Source organism: Anser cygnoides, chromosome 1 (genome assembly GCF_040182565.1).
Source record: "Anser cygnoides isolate HZ-2024a breed goose chromosome 1, Taihu_goose_T2T_genome, whole genome shotgun sequence".
NCBI classification, from domain to species: domain Eukaryota; kingdom Metazoa; phylum Chordata; class Aves; order Anseriformes; family Anatidae; genus Anser; species Anser cygnoides.
Window position 1 is genome coordinate 129097175 of NC_089873.1, and position 17562 is coordinate 129114736.

General features: G+C 39.3%; 1 protein-coding gene across 3 annotated transcripts in view; it reads left to right on the forward strand.

Moving 5' to 3' along the window:
- The window catches only part of PHKA2 (phosphorylase kinase regulatory subunit alpha 2), a 44824-nt gene that overhangs the window by 9464 nt on the left and 17798 nt on the right, over window positions 1-17562 (forward strand). For all 3 annotated transcript variants that reach the window (XR_010826183.1, XM_048066814.2, XM_048066817.2), the window contains exons 11-21: window positions 1501-1596; window positions 3052-3159; window positions 3881-3959; window positions 5408-5542; window positions 7528-7637; window positions 10191-10335; window positions 10804-10882; window positions 13506-13669; window positions 14273-14446; window positions 15186-15274; window positions 16529-16662. Coding sequence is in view for 2 of the 3 variants with exons in the window: in XM_048066814.2 (XP_047922771.2) it covers window positions 1501-1596; window positions 3052-3159; window positions 3881-3959; window positions 5408-5542; window positions 7528-7637; window positions 10191-10335; window positions 10804-10882; window positions 13506-13669; window positions 14273-14446; window positions 15186-15274; window positions 16529-16662 (1313 nt within the window). In the remaining variant the exon portion in view is untranslated. The remainder of the gene's footprint in view (window positions 1-1500; window positions 1597-3051; window positions 3160-3880; window positions 3960-5407; window positions 5543-7527; window positions 7638-10190; window positions 10336-10803; window positions 10883-13505; window positions 13670-14272; window positions 14447-15185; window positions 15275-16528; window positions 16663-17562) is intronic.

The following is a 17562-nucleotide window of genomic DNA, read 5'->3' on the forward strand; positions in this document are numbered from 1 at the left end:
TAAGTTAATTGCTTATTCCCTAAGTTACTTCATGCCTTTGCTGTGTCAAGCATTCAGTGGTCATGGGAGCTAAATAACGTAAAAAAGAGCAGTAAGTAACAAGGACTAAATGTGTTCACACCAAGAGTTCTGCGGATTGGTGCAGAAGGAAGTAACGAATACATGTGATCTAAAATTGCCCAGTATGCAGAGGGACTGGAGATTGCTAAATATAATCCCTTAAAAATAAAATACCATCAGAAACAAAGGAGGCAATTTCAGACCAAAAAACCTTTCTGTACCAGATGTAATAAATCAAGTGAGATATTTACGAGAAATATGAGTTGGTTTGTTGAACAAAGCAGAAGTAGTCTGGTGGGGAGAGATAAGGCATTGTTTCATGAGGAGAAACGTCAGAGTTTACTGAAACTTTAGTCAAGGCAATAAACTATCTCTTCAGAAAGCAGTCTCCAGAATTTAGTTAGGTGATCTAGGACAGTCTGTACCTGCTTATCTTTATGGTATGTAGATGGTCTGTGCTGGGGTGTGCTCAGAATGGACAATTGCCCTCAGTTCCCACAGTTTAAACATAGCTGTGTGAGAGACTTGAGACACTCAGGTAAGTGTCTAGTCTTCCAGTTATTGTGGGAAACATGTAGTTGCAGTGGCAGCACTTGTTAGGAAAATAAGCATCCTGAGGACTCAGAGTGGATAGAGTACTGAAAATACTAGTGTACCATGACAGAACATGTGGGTACCTTAACTTGTGCTGTAGACTATAGCTACTTCCTCAGAAAGGTATAGCAGAAATAGGACTTCAAAATCAAGTTCTGGTAGTGCTGGAAGACAGCTTTCCTGTAAGTAAAAGCCTGGAATGTGATAGTTAAGAAATAGGTCAAAATAAGGAATCTGGCAAAAAGAATACTGAATGTTTTTCATTCTGTATCAGCCTGGTATTCCTGTTCGTAACATGTTGTCTAGCAACACAAGAACAAGAGGATTTTCCATTTGGTTAACTTAGGTATTTTTAATCAGTTTACATCTATTTTAATTTTTCCCCAGGGTGAATTTTTAAGAGAAACTGAATTCCCAATCCTGTAAAGCAGGATTCAGAAAATCGTAGACAAATGTGCTTGGTAGAAAGCTAACAATTCACACACCTTACACTCCTCATGGATATTGTCAGTCCTGACGTCTTCCATGTCACTGCATCATCATCATCAAATTGCGTGCAGAATTTGTTCCAGTAGCTTCTCAGTTGTAGTATGTTTAGTGCTTCAGTAGTTTGTTGCTGGTTAAAGATGTGTGCTCATGTTTTGGAGGCTGATAATATTGAGATGCTGGAACAATATCTGAGAATTTGAAACCTTTTCTTCCATCAGCAAGTCGTGATCCACCCTACCACCACCCTTGTTGTTTATTTATTACTAATTTTCAACAGAAAATTGCTGAAATTTTAACTTTTACTGTTTCTGTTTTGCTGAATGTATTGTCAATTCTCCCTTCTGTAAATATTTCCAGGTAGAAGAGTATAGAGAGGCTTTGGAAGGAATACTTATTAGAGAAAAGAATGGAATAGTTCTAATGCCTGAACTGTACGCAGTCCCTCCAGAAAAGGTATTGTGAAAATGAAGCATCCACTTCTGTATGTGAAGTATAGATACCAAAATCAGTGTCAGTTCAGTAATTTTCCTCTAGCTGATAAATCAACACTAGCAATGCAAAAAAAAAAAACCAAACCACTATGCATTATTAAAAACTAACAGACCTCTCATGGCTCTTGCCAAGAAATGGTAAACTTTAGGCTTCCAGATGATTGAATCTTGGAGCTGGGAATCTTGAGTGCCTAGGGAAGTTCTAGAGCAGATCTAAAATTTTTTTAAGTTCTTATAACAAGACATATCTAAGAAGCGCTGTTGCTGATTTACAAACTGAAGCTCAAAGAAGAAATAAATATAGACTCTACTGCCTGCCTATTCTGTCAATAGTTTGTGCTCTTTTTCTTCTAGAGCTTGCATTTAAGATAAATGCAGGTTTCAGATGAATTGGCATTTGTTAGATATTTTTTTTGTGAGTTTGTTTTTTGTTTTTCCCATTTTTGCTTTCACTGTTTTACCTGTTTCTCCCATTGTGACAGATATTCAGACAACATTGTGTGCTCTTCCATGGTATTTGCTTTTGTATCTCTCCCTGCCCACTTCTCCTCCCACTCCAGACTTCTCAGCCCTCACGCACTAAGGGTGTGGAGCCTTCTGGCTTGGTCTGAGTTAAGGGAAGGAATGTCGAAGGCTGATGTTTTGCTCAGACATCTGAGGCTGAAGCTCTGAGTTATCTGCCTAGTGGGAACAAGCGTGTAAGAGTTCAGTCTTCTTGTGAATTTTGATGTGATGATGATGTGATGAACACGACAAACAAATGGGGTAGTTTTTGCCTGCTATTTATATATTTTTAAATGGCTTGAAGATGGATAAAGATGTTATCCAGGAGGTTTTATCCCCTTCCCTCAAAAGATCTGTATGCTGCAAAATCAAGTCAGTTTGTTGTTGTTATTGTTGCAGGGTCTTGTTTTTTGTTTTTTTTTTTGTTTGTTTGTTTTTCCTAAATGTCTTCATTTTTCCATTGAACATTCTTGCTAACTCAAGAAATGTGGAATAGCCTTCATTTTTGGAAAGCACCTTCATGTGAACTTTCAGGAAGCTAGATGGTCATCAGTGAAGGTCAGGCGTCATTGTCAAAGGAGTTGGAAGGCAGACACAATTCCCTACAAGCTGCCAGAGGGAAGGCAGCGAAGGGATGCTGAGAAGAAAGGGGAGGTGCTAACACCAAAGCTCTAGTTGCATGCAGAGTCCCCATTCAAGCTCCAGCTTTGAAGATTGGGGTGGTCTACATTAAGGAAGCATAGTTCTTGTCCTAGAGAGAATGCAGTCTCAAAAGTAAAATCAAGAGATGTCAGTAATAATAATAATAACAGATTAGAGTGGTTAGATGATAGATTTTGTATTTTCAAATCCGCGTTATTGATTGTTCTTCAGAACTTTAAGGTAATTTTCTTGTTTGTGCTTTTGTTGTCAGGTGGATGAGGAGTATGAAAATCCTCACTCAGTGGATCGTGCCCCGATGGGAAAGCTGCCTCACCTTTGGGGCCAGTCAATGTACGTCCTTAGCTGCTTATTAGCAGAGGTAATTATTTCTTGTATAGTAGGGGAGTTTGTATTTCATTTTGCTTTGAGTTGGGTTAGGCTTTAAGTAAAATTTGATTGTCAGGCAGGGGACACTGTGTTTTCCAGAACATGCACACGGATGATGAGGGGATGACTGAGCTTTCAGGAGCTTTTTTATTTTTTTAATATATATATATAGGTAGATACTAAATTGTCTGTTTCTTACCAAGCTGAGTAAGTTGCCAGATGGACTGGATATATGGTTAGGCTAGAGGAATATGAAGTCCAAGCTGACTTGGCTGCTTCAGAGCTAAGATTCTGCACTGTTTCAGCTCCAGAGGGTTGTGCCTTATTCCGTGGCATAAAATGCCTGTAGAAGTGTCCAGTATTGGTCATGGGCTTGTTAAAGGAACAACTGAATATCTCTGCAGAGCTGCAGAAAAATCACTGACCTGGCAAAATTGCTTCACTTGCTGTAACTCCTGTAACTCTAAAATAGGAAATAAGGATATGCAGATTGTGTCAGTCATAACCATTTTCTTGTTGTTCTGAAAAATGTTGCAGCCACTGTTTTTATTGAATATACTACTTAGGGGACGGGATGGGGAAACCAGACTTTAAGTCTCGCTTTCCCATTAAAAATGAACATTGGTTAAGATAGCTTGTAGATGTCATCAAGAGCCTTTTATTAATTTTTTTATTGTGTCCTTTCTTTTTTCTTTCTTTTGTATTTATTCTAGGGATTTCTGGCTGCAGGTGAAATTGATCCCTTAAACAGAAGATTTTCCACTGGATTTAAACCTGATGTTGTGGTACAAGGTCAGGGATTTTTTTTTGAAACATTCTGGGTAAATTGGAGTGTGTGACAGTGAAGTCCGTATGCATGGGAATGAAGAAAGACGTGTTTTAAAATGATGTGGGTTTTCACATGGTGCATGGATGCTTTGGTGATACTGTGAGAATGAGAAGAGGGGTGTTTCTCTGGCTGCTTTTTTCCATAAGAGAAGATCAGTTTTAACAAACCTCTTAAAAAATACTTCTTAAAATTTTAAGACTGGGGACTGGAGAGTGGCAGACTCCATCTTAAATTGAAAAGAAAGGTCATGGCAGATACTAGCGGAAAAGAGCAGGACTGACAGGAGACCGATCAGTTCAGTCAGGTTTTTGTGCAGCCCCTTTTCAGGGGAAGCAGAAAAGCAATGAGTGGAGTGGATCTCTGTTCCTGGAGGTGAGGAGCAAGCTAGAGAGCAGAAAGCAGCCAGACTTAGAGCTGCCTTTTGTCTGCTTCAGGGAGTAGCTTCATTCATCAGTTCAGGAACAGCCAAACCCAGTAATTAAGTGGAGGGCGAACACCAACTGATCAGGGATAAAGCCTTTTCCAGGGTCTGACCTGGTTGCTTTTCCAGAATGGCACATTTAGCAGAAGCAGTCTTCATCAGTGGTATTTTGACCTGGACAGGTGCTTGTTTACCCCCTCTTGGTGTATCACAGTGGTGGTGTTTTTTTACTCTGAAGTGCTTGATTTCTCACAGAAATATAAATGCACTCTTACTTTTAGCATTCTTTGACAACTATTTATAATGCAAAGAAGAATACTGAGTCGTTAGCCCCAAACCAATAACCCAGTTGGCATGGGCAAAACCTCATGCAGGACAAGAGGTAGAATCAGACCCTGGATTGTAAATTCCTCCAATTTGGGCTTTTTTTATTTTTTCTACCTCTGCCATTTTACAGCTGCTGTAACATTTACTGCTATACAAATAACAGCACCTGTTTGCCATTGACCTGACTATGTTGATATGATGTGCCATACTAAAACAACAAATATTTTCAAAATCAGGGGAAAAACTACTTGCAGGAGCAAAGCCCTGTCTCCTGAAAGAGACTGCACAGTCCGAACTTGCGGTACTGAAAAAGATCAGAAGAAAATGATAAAGCCCCAAGCAAGCTGGTCTAACCTCATAGCTGGCCCTGCTTTGAGCAGGAGGTTGGAGTAGAGGCCTTGTGAGGTCCCTTCCAATTTGAATTACTTTACGATCCAGAGCAGAAAAGAATGACAAGATGTGCTGAGGAGCAGAGAACCTAAAGATCTCTCAACTCCCCTTGCAATCCCCTTAGATCTCATGGAGTCATAAATTAAGAAAGAAGTAAGGTCTTTGTGCATTTTTAGTCAATTACACAGTAGCTGAGAGGTGACAATAAAGGCAGCCAGTTAAAAAAGAGAAGAACTTTGGTTCTTACTAGTGTTTCTGTTTTCTGTTATGCAGTAACTATTCTGGCAGAATCTAATCAAATTAAGAATCTATTGCAAGACCATGGAATCGAAGTTCAGAGCATTGCTGATATCCATCCACTGAGAGTACAGCCAGCTCGCATCCTGAGTAATCTCTACACCAAGTTGGGTAGGTGATTGCTGTACAACGTATTTTTAGTTTTGTTTTGTTTTTTTCCTTCCTACTGTCTCAATTTATTTGACTTCAAAAACCAAAACAAACAAAAAAGCAAAAAACAAAACCCCAAAACCACAAATAACCTCCCACCTTCCCACACCTTCCTTGTGTAAGGAAGGTTATCAACATCAACCACCTTCCTTGTGTAAGGCAGGTTATCAAGATTACAACTTTAGTCTTAAATAAGGGTCTCCAATAGGGAAAAAAAACTGCCTCATTAGAAAAATGGCCAAAATACAAGTTTCTCTGTGCCCAGTTGTGAAAGGGTTAGGCAAGCACTGACTCTTTGTTCTGCAGGAGCTACTTCCAAAGAGAAAAAGTGGCTTAAAAAAAAAAAAAGCCTCGAAAAAATGTAGAAAAAGCAATATTTCACTTTTCAGAAGTCGGAATACTTCGTTCTTTGGTCTGGAGACCTTGCAGTATGATTGCCATTGTACTAGCAGACTCTCTGGGAAGTTTTCTGTTCCAAACCAGGGAAGCTATGCTGTTAGCAGAGCAACTCTGGCCTGTCAGGTTCTTGCTAATGTTCCTTCCAACCCTGAGCTGAGTGGGGCTGCTGAAGCCTTCTGTTTCTGCTGCAAACCCAGAAGCCTTTAGGGCTTTTCTAACCTGAAGACTTTAAATGAAGTTCCAATTCCTCAGCAGTGGCCCTAGAGGCCTGTTGTCCCTCTGAGCCTGACAATTGGATTAAATAAATGCACAAAACCTCAAATTGATTATAGTTAAGCTGAAAATCAGATAAGCCTTCAACCACCACTGGCTCTAGGGGTCTTGGTGAAAATTTATTACATGTATTCCTAATTGAACTTACTTTTACAACTTCAAGCATGCCAAAAATTCATGACTCAAAACTATGGATGTTACTACAAAGTAAAATTGGTGAGGTGGATCAACATTGGTAGATTTCTTTTTCAGCATGGATAAGAGGAGCTATACCATGCTTCTCTGTCTATCTGGAGCATGTTCCCATGCCAATATGGTTAATGGATAATGTGGAAGAAAGTATGAGACTGTTCATATTTTTGTTTGTTCCTTATTGTTATGTTTTTTTTGTTTGTTTGTTTTTAATAGGAGGTTTTTTGGAAGCTTTGAAACATCCAAAGTAACAGCCTTCAAATAAATCTTAGAAATCGTGCTTTTTATGTGAAGAAGGAAAATTCCTTATGCTGATTTTTTTTTTTTAAAAAGAATTTGTCTTTTTGCAAAGAACTTCTAACAAATGAAACATTTTCCGGGCTTTGCTGAAGTTTGCAGTTGTTTTGTAATAGTTTGAAATAGCTTTCTTTCACTAGTGGGGGTGAGTAGGCTGCTTTGACACATTGGTGTACTGTTTTTAACAGTGACTTTTTTAGTAATGTTCACAGGGATTTCTTTTCAGGCACATAGTTGTTTGGCTTATTCTCCTTGTCAGACGGATTCAAGTCAGCTTCTGGGTGCTGGAGCAAAGGGTGCAGTGCAGAACATCAGCTAATAAGCCCCACTGAGAAAATTGGTTTTTATTACCCCCATGAAAAGAAAATCCCTCTCTGTATTGAGGTGTGCTTTAGCCTTTTAAGGTCAAGAACTTTTAAGGTTCTGCAGTGAAAGGCACTGAAATTTCTGTTACATGTTGATGGCCTGTTTTTTGAAAGGGCATAGCTCTTGTTCTTGGTGGTGAAGTTTTGTGGGCTGAGAAATGAATACAAATAAAAGACCTAATTCCGTGGTTGGTGAAGCCAAAATCTTGATTTTGAATCAGGCCTTTGAAGAACCCTGGCTATTATATTGATTTAAAATTTGATTTATATTGATACAAAGCACACCAGTCTGTAGCATCTCACTCTTATCTATCTTTTGCTCTGCTGATACGAATGAAGTAGATCTCTTGGCCTAAAATGGTTGTTAAGGAAAACCAAAGAGCAAGTGTTAGGTGACTTTTTTTCCTCTTTTCTTTACAGGTAGGAATGAGAACATGAAATTAAGTGGACGTCCACATAGACACATTGGAGTGCTGGGTACCTCCAAGCTGTACGTGATAAGAAATCAAATTTTTGCCTTTACCCCTCAGGTGAGCACGTAAAGCTGGCAGGGGAATCCCTGTGTACTTAATGGCTAATCATTAATGAAGAACTTTGCTTTCATGTGCTGTCACTCCACTTTAGATAGAGCAGGGCTAATAAAGCAGGCATACTTTGCTTTGTGGGGTTTTTAGGATCGTTGGATGATCAAGGTAGTAGGCATACTGAAAAATGTCTCTTCTGTCATACAGAGTCTGGCTTCTTTGGCTTTTGGCTCAGAAGGCCACAGCAAATCAATAGTGCAAAGTTGTTACCGATTGCTGCCTGAACCAACATTCTAGCTAATTAAATAATTTATTCAAAAATAGATCCATTAATATTTTCTTTCTTCTGATTTCTTAAATGGAAAATGTAGTTTCACTTAAGTGTGCCAAATACTATAACCCCCAAGACACTAAGTCATAATCTTTTCATTGTGGAAAAGATCAATAGTGCTGAGAAAACGATGTTCTATCTTTGTTTTCTGTTTAGTGGCTTTTTCAATGTAGGTAGAAGTTTGGATCCTCCTACAGTTAATTGTTTGTTGTTGTGTTTTTTTTGTACACGTAAAGAAGTAGTACACACTTCTTGTAGCCTTATTGTAACCGTTTATACTAGAAGTTCAAGGGGTCATCTACACCAAACGTGCAACTGGAGCAGGGTGAAGAATGCTCACACCCTCCTAAATATGTTTGATTATTAAAATCTTTAAATTCCAGTGGAATAGATTCAGTGGATTCCACAGATGGCTTCTGTAGTGCTGCTTAATGACCAAACTTCATCAGTTTTACTGCAAGTAGTGTGGATCCGTTTCTATTCTTGCCCAGGTCAATTGATCACAACAGGCTTTATACAAGATATTTTGTGCATGAGAAGATTGGTTATTGTGTCGTGTTGTTTCACCACACCAATATCCACTTTTGCAAATTAGGGAAAAATTCCTCAGAGTTGTGACTACTATTTAAATATCTCTTTGTCCACATCTTGCTATACATATAGGAGGACCCTGTATTCCAGCTGAAACCTTGGCACGTGTCAAGTATGGACATACCTACTAATATTTTCCAAAATGGCATTTATCTTTGCATCAGCAACACACTTTCCTTATTTGACAAAGCTCTATAACATTTTCCGTTGTACTTCTTAGGCAAACATTCCCCCCACCCCTTTTTCTGATGGAGTGGAATTTATGTTTAATTTCACCTTCCTATGGTTAGCAATTAACTCGTCTTTGTTGATCTTGAGTAATGTCCACAGATTTTGTGGTTTCATAGTTTGTATTTCATCCAGTTCTCTAATGAAAACATTGGTTAGAGATGGGACAAAGGCTGACCCCAGTTAGATACCCTCTCAGTTCGAGAAAATGGTTTATAACTACTGTTTGAACGCAATTTTGAAGTGGTTCGACTTTTCAAATGTTTTTTCTTCAGCTTGCTAGTGTGAAAGGCTTTGCAAATGTCAAGATTTGTCTGCCACTTCTTTGTGTGTACCATCTAGTTGCTCCCAAAGAAGGAAATTAGACTGATTTGCAGAGATTATTTTTGATATGACCATTTGGCCATCTCACTTTATCATTTTGTAATTCTCTTGGCACTCTCAAATTGACTTCAGGCACTGAAATGGGGTTGTCTGGTCTACATTATTCTGGCCCTTCCTTTCTAAAGACACGATGTCTTTGCCAGCTCGAATTTATGTGCTTTTTAACCTTTTCTTCCCAAGCTCAGGCTGAACTCCTGTCTCTCTTCTCAAAGTAGTATTACAGGTCATCTGTCAGTAAAGGTGGCACTAAATGTTTCAGCTTGTCTGTGTCCTCTCTTCCTATCCTCTTCCTCTCTTCATTAACAGGTCCACAGTTTCTGTGTTTTCCTGTTACCTTTGATGTGTTTACAGAAGGTTTTCTCCGTGTCCATTATGTCTTACTAATTGATGTTTATTTTACATCCCAGCCTTTTCCCTTTTCAACCCCTCCCTAATGCTTGTGTGCTTTTAACTTTTGTTGTGGCTGATTTGACATACTTTTCACTGTTTTTCCAGCTTAAGATGTAGCCATAATAGTCTCTTACTGTGGTTCTTGGCCTTCCTTTATAGAGAGAACACCACCCTTTACCACTGTACATTTAATATACCTTTTTTTTCCACAGTAACTGTCAGCTGTTCCTATTCTGCTCATGTTTTAGGTTGTTCCCAAGAGATATATGGTTACTAGTTTCCAGTCCCCAGCACGCACTTAAGCCTGTTTATTGTTTGTATTGCTGCTGCTGTATTTTCTCCCACATTTATGCTACTTTGATCTTGCAGATCATAGGTTACTGTAATTTATCACTGGGAGAATTCTACTTCATGGGGGTTATCATCTACTTTTTATTTGTATAGCTTCCTTTTTTCACTGTCAACCTATAAATGTAAGAAAAAGCATGTTCTGCGCAAGCATGGGTCTTTTTTTTTCCCAATAGCATGCCTTGTTTGGTTAATTCAACCAAAAAAATCAGTTTTTTTTTCATTGGGAAAAAAAATAGAGGAGAGCACTGACAAGTACTTATATACCGTATTTCTCTGTTCTCTAGTTTACTGACCAGCATCACTTCTATCTGGCTCTAGACAATCAGATGATTGTGGAGATGCTCAAGACAGAGCTGGCTTACCTCACTTCTTGTTGGAGGATGACAGGGAGACCAACCCTGACGTTTCCCATCACCCACACGATGCTTGGTAAAGCTGATTTTCTCGATTGCAAGCAGAATAATTATTGTGGGGGAGTAGGATGAGGGTAGGCTTGAGCAGAGACAGATGGTATGACTGTTTCAACATCTGAGTTTTAACATCAAAAGTATGGTTTAACTTTCTCGAGTCTATGCTGAACTTGGATGATGTGTAATATTTTTATTTATTTATTTATTTATTTTACTCCTTAATATCCTTGCATCTCCTCACCATCTCCATACTATTTCTGTCCAAAGAAATTCTATAGAAGGCCTGTTGGAACTTGTCATGGGTGGAGGCACTTGGGATTGTTTTGATTGTTTTGATTATTTTTTTTTAATAATCTGGTATTGATAGCACTTGTGGGTTCTGTTTTAAATTTAGTTTACTTTGTAGAGAACACCTGGTAATCCACTTGGACATGATAATTTAAGAATGTGTTGGTAAGCTTCAAACTCTTCTATTGTTCTTTTTCAGTTGACGATGGTACTGACATTCATCCAGCAGTTCTCGCCACCATACGAAAATTAGAGGATGGTTATTTTGGAGGTGCAAGGTACTGCCATAACCACCAAATGATTCTCTCTGTGAATTTTTAATTAAATCATATACAAGCCTCAGGTTTGAACCTGTGGTATTGCGTAGATCTCGTGCTGGAACTCGAGACAGAGAGCAGCTTTAATGGTTATGTGGGAGTCAGATGGTAGCTGGACCTCAAATGCAGTAGGAAAAATCCATTTCCCAAGAGGTGCACCATCTCTCACTGCCATTGATAGCTGATCAACGCAGAGGCATTTAATGCCTTTTTTTTGCCTCAGTCTTTAATGTTTATGATAGGCCTTGGGTTGCCCTGTCTTCAAGTGGAGGACCATGGCTGGGGGAGCAGCAACTTCCCATTTGTTAATACTGAAATTGTAAGGAACTGGTTGCATCAGTTGAATGTTTATAAGTCTACTGGGTCTGATGGGATTCATCCCAGAGTACTGAGGGAGCTAGTGGATGTTCATAGAATCATAGAATGACTTGGGTTGGAAGGGACCTCAAAGATCATCTAGTTCCAACACCTCTCCCATGTTATAGCAGGACCCCTCTCAGTTACCTACAGAAGGTCTGGGGAATCTGGGGAGGTCACCGCTGACTGAAAACTAGCCAACACTATCCCATTTTACAAGAATGGCGTGAGAGAAGACTCTGGAAATTATAGACCTGTTAGTTCAACTTGAGTACCTGGAAAATTTATGGAGAAGATTATGCTGGGTGCCACAGAAAGGCACTGAAATGATAACACAGTCATCGGGCCCAGCCAACAAGGGTTCACAAAATGAAAGTCCTGTCTCACTAACTCCATATCCTTCTATAATCAGGTCATCCGCTTAGTGGATGAGGGGAAGGTGGTGGATGTAGTTTTTCTGGATTTTAGCAAGATTTCTGGTACTGTCCCTCACAGTATCCTTTTGGACAAAGTCCGCAGTTGTCAGGTGAAGAGGTTCATGCTACATTAAGTGATGAACTGGCTCAACAGAGCTCGAAGGGCCATGGTGAATGGACCTACATCTGGCTGGTGGCTGGTCACTAGTTATGTTCCCCAGGGCTCTGTTCTAGGGCCAGTCCTGTTCAACATTTTTGTCAGTTATCTGGATGCAGGAGTGGAGTGCATCCTCAGCAAGCTTGCTGATGGTTGTGGAGGGAAGTGCTGCTGACCCACTGAAGGGATAGGAGGCCTTGCAGAGGGATCTAGATAGATTGTTGATGATGTCCCAGTGCTCCAGCATGAAATGTAACAAGAAAGAATGACGGATTCTGCAGTTGGGACAGAGTAATACTGGACAGAAGTACACATGGGGAGTTGAGTGGCTTTGGAGCAGTTCAGCAGAAAGGGACCTGGGGGTGCTGGTCAACAGCAGGCTCAGCATGAGCCAGCACTGTGCCCTGGTAGCTAAGAAGCCAAACTCCATTTTGGGGTGTGTTAAACACAGCACAGACAGCTGGTCAAAAATGGTGATTCTCCTGCTGTATTTAGTGTTGCCTCACCTTGAATACTCTGTGCAGTTCTGTTCCACAACACAAAAAGGATGTTAAGGTGCTAGAAAGCATCCAGAGGAGGGCACCAAAGCTGGTAAAAGGGCTTCAAGGCATGTCATGTGAGGAGAGGCTGAGGACACTGGGTTTATCGAGCTTGGGAAAGAGGAGGTCAAGAAGTGACCTCATTGCCCTCTGCAGCTTCCTGAGGAGGGGAAATGGAGTGGGAGGTGGTTGTCTTTTTCTTTTCTGGTATCTAGTAACAGGGTGCATGGAAATGGCTTGAAGCTGCATGAGGTGAGTTTCAAACTAGAGATTAGGAAAAACCTCTTATCAAGAAGGTAGTTAGACACTAGAACAGGCTTCCTAGAGAGGTGATTGGTGCCCCATGCATGTCCATGTCTAAAAGTCATTTGGATAACGTTCTTAATGATATATTTTAACTTTGGATCAGCCCCGAAGTAGTGTTGACAGTTGGATTTGATGATCTTTGTAGGTCCCTTCCAACTGAAACTATTCTATTCTAAAAATTTGGAAATACAAAACCTTGGTCTTGGCTGGGCTTTCGTTTTTAAGAAGTAATTATCTTTCAAAATTATTGGACCTGTTTTAAATACAAATTACGATTTGTAAGATTGTGTATTCCACTTATCTACCTATAAAAGTGATTTAATATGATGGCACAGCATCTCCCTATTGTCATTATGCTTGCCCTCCCTCAGTCAGTGTCTTTCTTTGACAATCAGATGTACTTTCTGTTGTTCTAGCAGCACTGCAGTTCTGTAAAAAGATACTGCTGTCATTGGGGACTTCTCAGACTGATTATGTCTTGCATAGTTCTCGGAGTTTAGATCTTTCTTTGGGACCTCTCCTCATATATACATACAGCACCTTGCATAATTTGGTGTTGGGTTAGACCTGTGAGTGTTACCATGGCACAGTTAAGTGCAATTAGTAGATAGAGCAGTACCCAGCTGGATCCGCAACTGATATTTTGTACTTGTTTTTCTCCATATTGGTTATTTACTTCTTCATACTTACCCAAGGTGGATTTGACAGCTATGTCTTATAGATTTTGGAGTTGTTGAAAGCTCAGTGAGCATTAACCAGTATCAAAATGATGTCTGTTAGCTCCCTCTGGCATGCTTTTCTGTTTGCAGGGTGAAGATAGGCAAGCTATCAGAATTTCTTACCACCTCTTTTCATACGCATCTGAGCTTTCTGGATCCAGACTGTGATGTAAAACTGTTTGATGACCCTAATGAAGGCCGTTGTAGCCCTGACAGTGAATATGGAGGCTATCCAGCAGATTTCTGTGAAAAAGGTAGTAGTTTTCTTACTTTTTTTTTTCTTTTCCTCTATAATGTTGTGTCAGTTAGAGCCTGGGTTTGCCCTACTATGCAGAATCTAATTTGTGCACAGTTGATAGTCATTCAGGTTTCTCATGCTTCAGTCTGAGAACAGTACGTGCATGACTTAGTTTGGAGAAGGAGTTTGTGTATATTCTTCCCGTGTTCTTGGTGTGGCATTGACTGGTAACTGCTGTGGTAAAACCGAGTCAGAGGAATCAGCACATTGGGTTTGTGTGAAAGATGCTAGAGAGAGGTAGAGAGTGTGAGGAGTCATACGGGTTTGTATGGAAGAGCTGATCTTTGGACTACCAGCAAGAGAAAAACCATTCTGATCCTTTTCAAAGGGAAAGACAATTTCAAAATTTAACTGTTTAAAAAGTATCAAAAACTGTTTAATTTTTATTTTCTTTCATTTTTTTTCAGCTTAAGAGTCTCTTGCTTATGATATTCTTATATTTTTGCATGCCTTTCTGTATAAACAAGAATAGAATGGTGTGTAATGAAAAAGAAAGCACTGATAATTTATATGTTTTCTTATATTTAATGCTCCTTTTCTTTTATGTATTTCTCACTAGAAAGCCAGGATGAGCTGGATCAGTATATAAATGATATCCTGCAGAGTACAGCACTGAAGTCATACCTGCCTCCAACTTCCAAGACTGCTAATCAACCACCCGTGTTCAGTGCAAACCATTCCACACAAGAGATACTGTCAATAATGGCCAAGGCAAAGGGCTTGGAGATTCCAGGTATTTCTCCCTAATACTGGTTTTGGGTGCTAAAAGGGGTAAACTCAAGTATTTCCAAATTCTGCTATTCGAAAAAAGGTAGTGACACAAGTTGTATTGCAGTTATCAAGAAATAAAAATGAGTCTGAAGTTGTTGCTGTGTAGTGTTCCCACAGTATTCCATGCCACGGCGTGTGTATAAATAACTTGCAGTGATTCAAAGTTAATGTTATGAAAACTAGTTGATTGGATAGAATTTTAGAACCTGAGTCAGTGAATTCTCTTTTTTTTTTTTTTTGCTATTGTACAAAGACAGGCAAAACACACATTCTTATTTTAGTGAAGCTGTGGTGAAATGAAATGTTTCAGTGGCAGAAAACATAAGTATACAGATGTACTCTCTACATCCGTAAGAATATATCGTGTAGAGAGGGAAGACAGTATTCCTTATAATGTTACATTACTGATAGACCGATGAGAGGAATTTCACACAAATAATTCCTTGACTGAATTTGTAAGTGGATTCCAGCATACAGTGTTTTACATGTAGGTACGTAGTGTCCAATGCCCTGGTTAAGGTAAGCCTTGCCCAGGGTTAAGGCAAGGCTTCCCTTAACTTTAGTGTATATTAATAAACCTTCAAGCTTTTTTGTTTCTGTTGTTTTTTCCTAGTACAATTACTTTATGTAGGTGTTTTTACTTTTCGTGTTACTGAAATGGGTGATTTTTAATTGTTGTTGTTGTTGGCTTTGCTTTCCAGCTGTTTCCATGTCTCTTCCGACTAAAGTTCTGAACACGCACCGGAAGTCTCTGAATCTTGTCGATACTCCCCTTTCCTTTGACAGAAAGGTAAACTGTGGGATTTTTTATGCTGTTTGTGTTTTTAACGCTTAATACTGTGACCTTCCCTGTCATTACTAGCCAAGCCGTATGCTAGTTGTCATTTTTGTTACCTTGACAGCCAACCCATTCTGTCTGGGGCAATGAAAAGTTAACTCCATCAGTTTGTTGGTTTGTTTGTTTGTTTTGTGGTGGTTGTGTTTTTGCTGGGATTTTTTTGTTTGCTTGTTTGTTTTTGTTTTTTGTTAAATAGACATTATCGCGTGGAATATTTTAATAGTGTGTACAAAACAAAATAATAAGTGCTCGTTTTTACTGGCTAAGGCTTATATCATCGTCTTTGGTCCTAGCTGAACTCACAAAGGGAAAAGTAGGATATTCATAGCCTTTAGAATTATTCTTCAAGAAATGGCACTTATAGGGATTTCTGTTCAGTAGGATAGTATGTGAAAGGACAGATCGTAGAATCATAGAATGGTTTGGGTTGGAAGGGACCTTAAAGATCACCTAATTCCAACCCCTGATGTCCTAAGACACCGGTCAAATACCACTGGAAGCCGTGAAGGATGGGTTTGTGCTGGGCGTTTGATCTCTCCTAGTATGTGACCAGGGGCTGAAAGCAGTTACGTGAGGTTGTATCCAGCCTGCTGAAGGACTCTGCTCTATAGGCTGTGTCTGTGGAAATGGTATTTTAGGGCCATACATACTGCTGATAGCTTGTTAAATGAAACTTCTCTTCATCTAAGAACTCACTGCTGTATTGCATCATCTGACTAGTTAACATGCTAGTTTCAAAAGCTTGGAAAATTTATGATGGCAACATCTGCATTCCTAAAGCACCACATATATACTGATTAGAGACAGAACTTTAAATGATTTCAACCAAAAATAAAAGTAGTATCATTCTGCTTTTGTGTCTTTGCAAGTAGCAGTGTATGACAAGAAAAAGACAGGAAAAGCATGCAAATAATTTTGTTTCTTTCTTTTATGAAGTATTTGTTTGTTTTGTCGAAAAAATAGCTTTTCTTGTTGAGTCAACCAAAACTAGAGACAAAAGTTCTATTCTGGGTGTTTTGTTTCTGGGGATCAGCCTCCTCTTCATGCCTGCAGTAGTCTGACAAGAACTACATGATACGTCTATATTTCAAGTGCAGAGTTATGTTGCATGTTTGTTGTGTTCTTTAATGGAAAACTACAGTTTGAATTTGATCTGCTACTTTTTTCAATGTCTCTTACTTGATTTTCATCCTTCTTTGTTATTAGGACTCTGAAAATGTTTTGAACTTACCTAAAGATGCTCATGGTGATTTGGATTGCAGGAAACTTGTTGAGCACCTGAACGAATGCCCAACGCTCCATGATCAAGCAGATATCTTATATATCTTGCATATAGTCAAGTGAGTTATCCAAATATAAACTTCAGCTTCTTTAAGTTTGGTCGCAGCTATTTCATAGAACTATAGAATGGCTTGGGTTGGAAGAGATCTTAAAGAACTCTTTAAGTTCCAACCCCCCTGCCATGGGCAGGGATACCACCCACTAGATCAGGTTGGCCCAGGCCCCAGTATTTGATTATTCTTGTGCAAAAGCTTGCCAGTGTTCAGGGTTGTGTTTGGAGGGGACAGGTTAAAACACTTTTTGCTTTAACAGGAATATTTTCAGTTATCTTGACTACATAAATAATTAGCATAAATACAAAAATGCTTGTGCAAATTTCAAAGTTGATCGGCACACAATTGCACATACATACAGGCTTTCAAGCACTCCAGTGAAACGTATAAATCCTTTACATGAATAAGAACACCCCTTGCTGTATTTGTGGCACTTTATTAAGTTCACAAAGATTTGGTGTGATTTTTATACACAAGGAGGGAAGTGGAGGGATACTTAATCTTGTCATTTTCTAACTAAAGCACAGATGCAACTTTAATGAGTAGTCACTATTTTTTCCTCTAATCCTTGCGTGCTTAAGTACATCATTGGCTAAAACTCAGTGCTCTTCAAAGTGTTTCTGGGAACGGTTTAACCCAAGCTACTGGGGTTAGTAAACAGCTGCTCATTAAATAAGTTTGATGAGAACAAAATGCAAATACAGACCAACAGTCATATTCTTACTGGGCTTTTTTTTTTTTCCTATGCAGGGGAATACAGCTAGAATCTGGCAGAAAGATAGCTTAAGAGTGCAAAGACATGCATTTATTGATCACAGATGGTCTTCCGTAGTGTTACAGAGATGGCGTTTTTGTTTATTTTAGTCTTTCTCCTGTGAGGGCCTCTTCTTTGATCTTGTTTTCCTA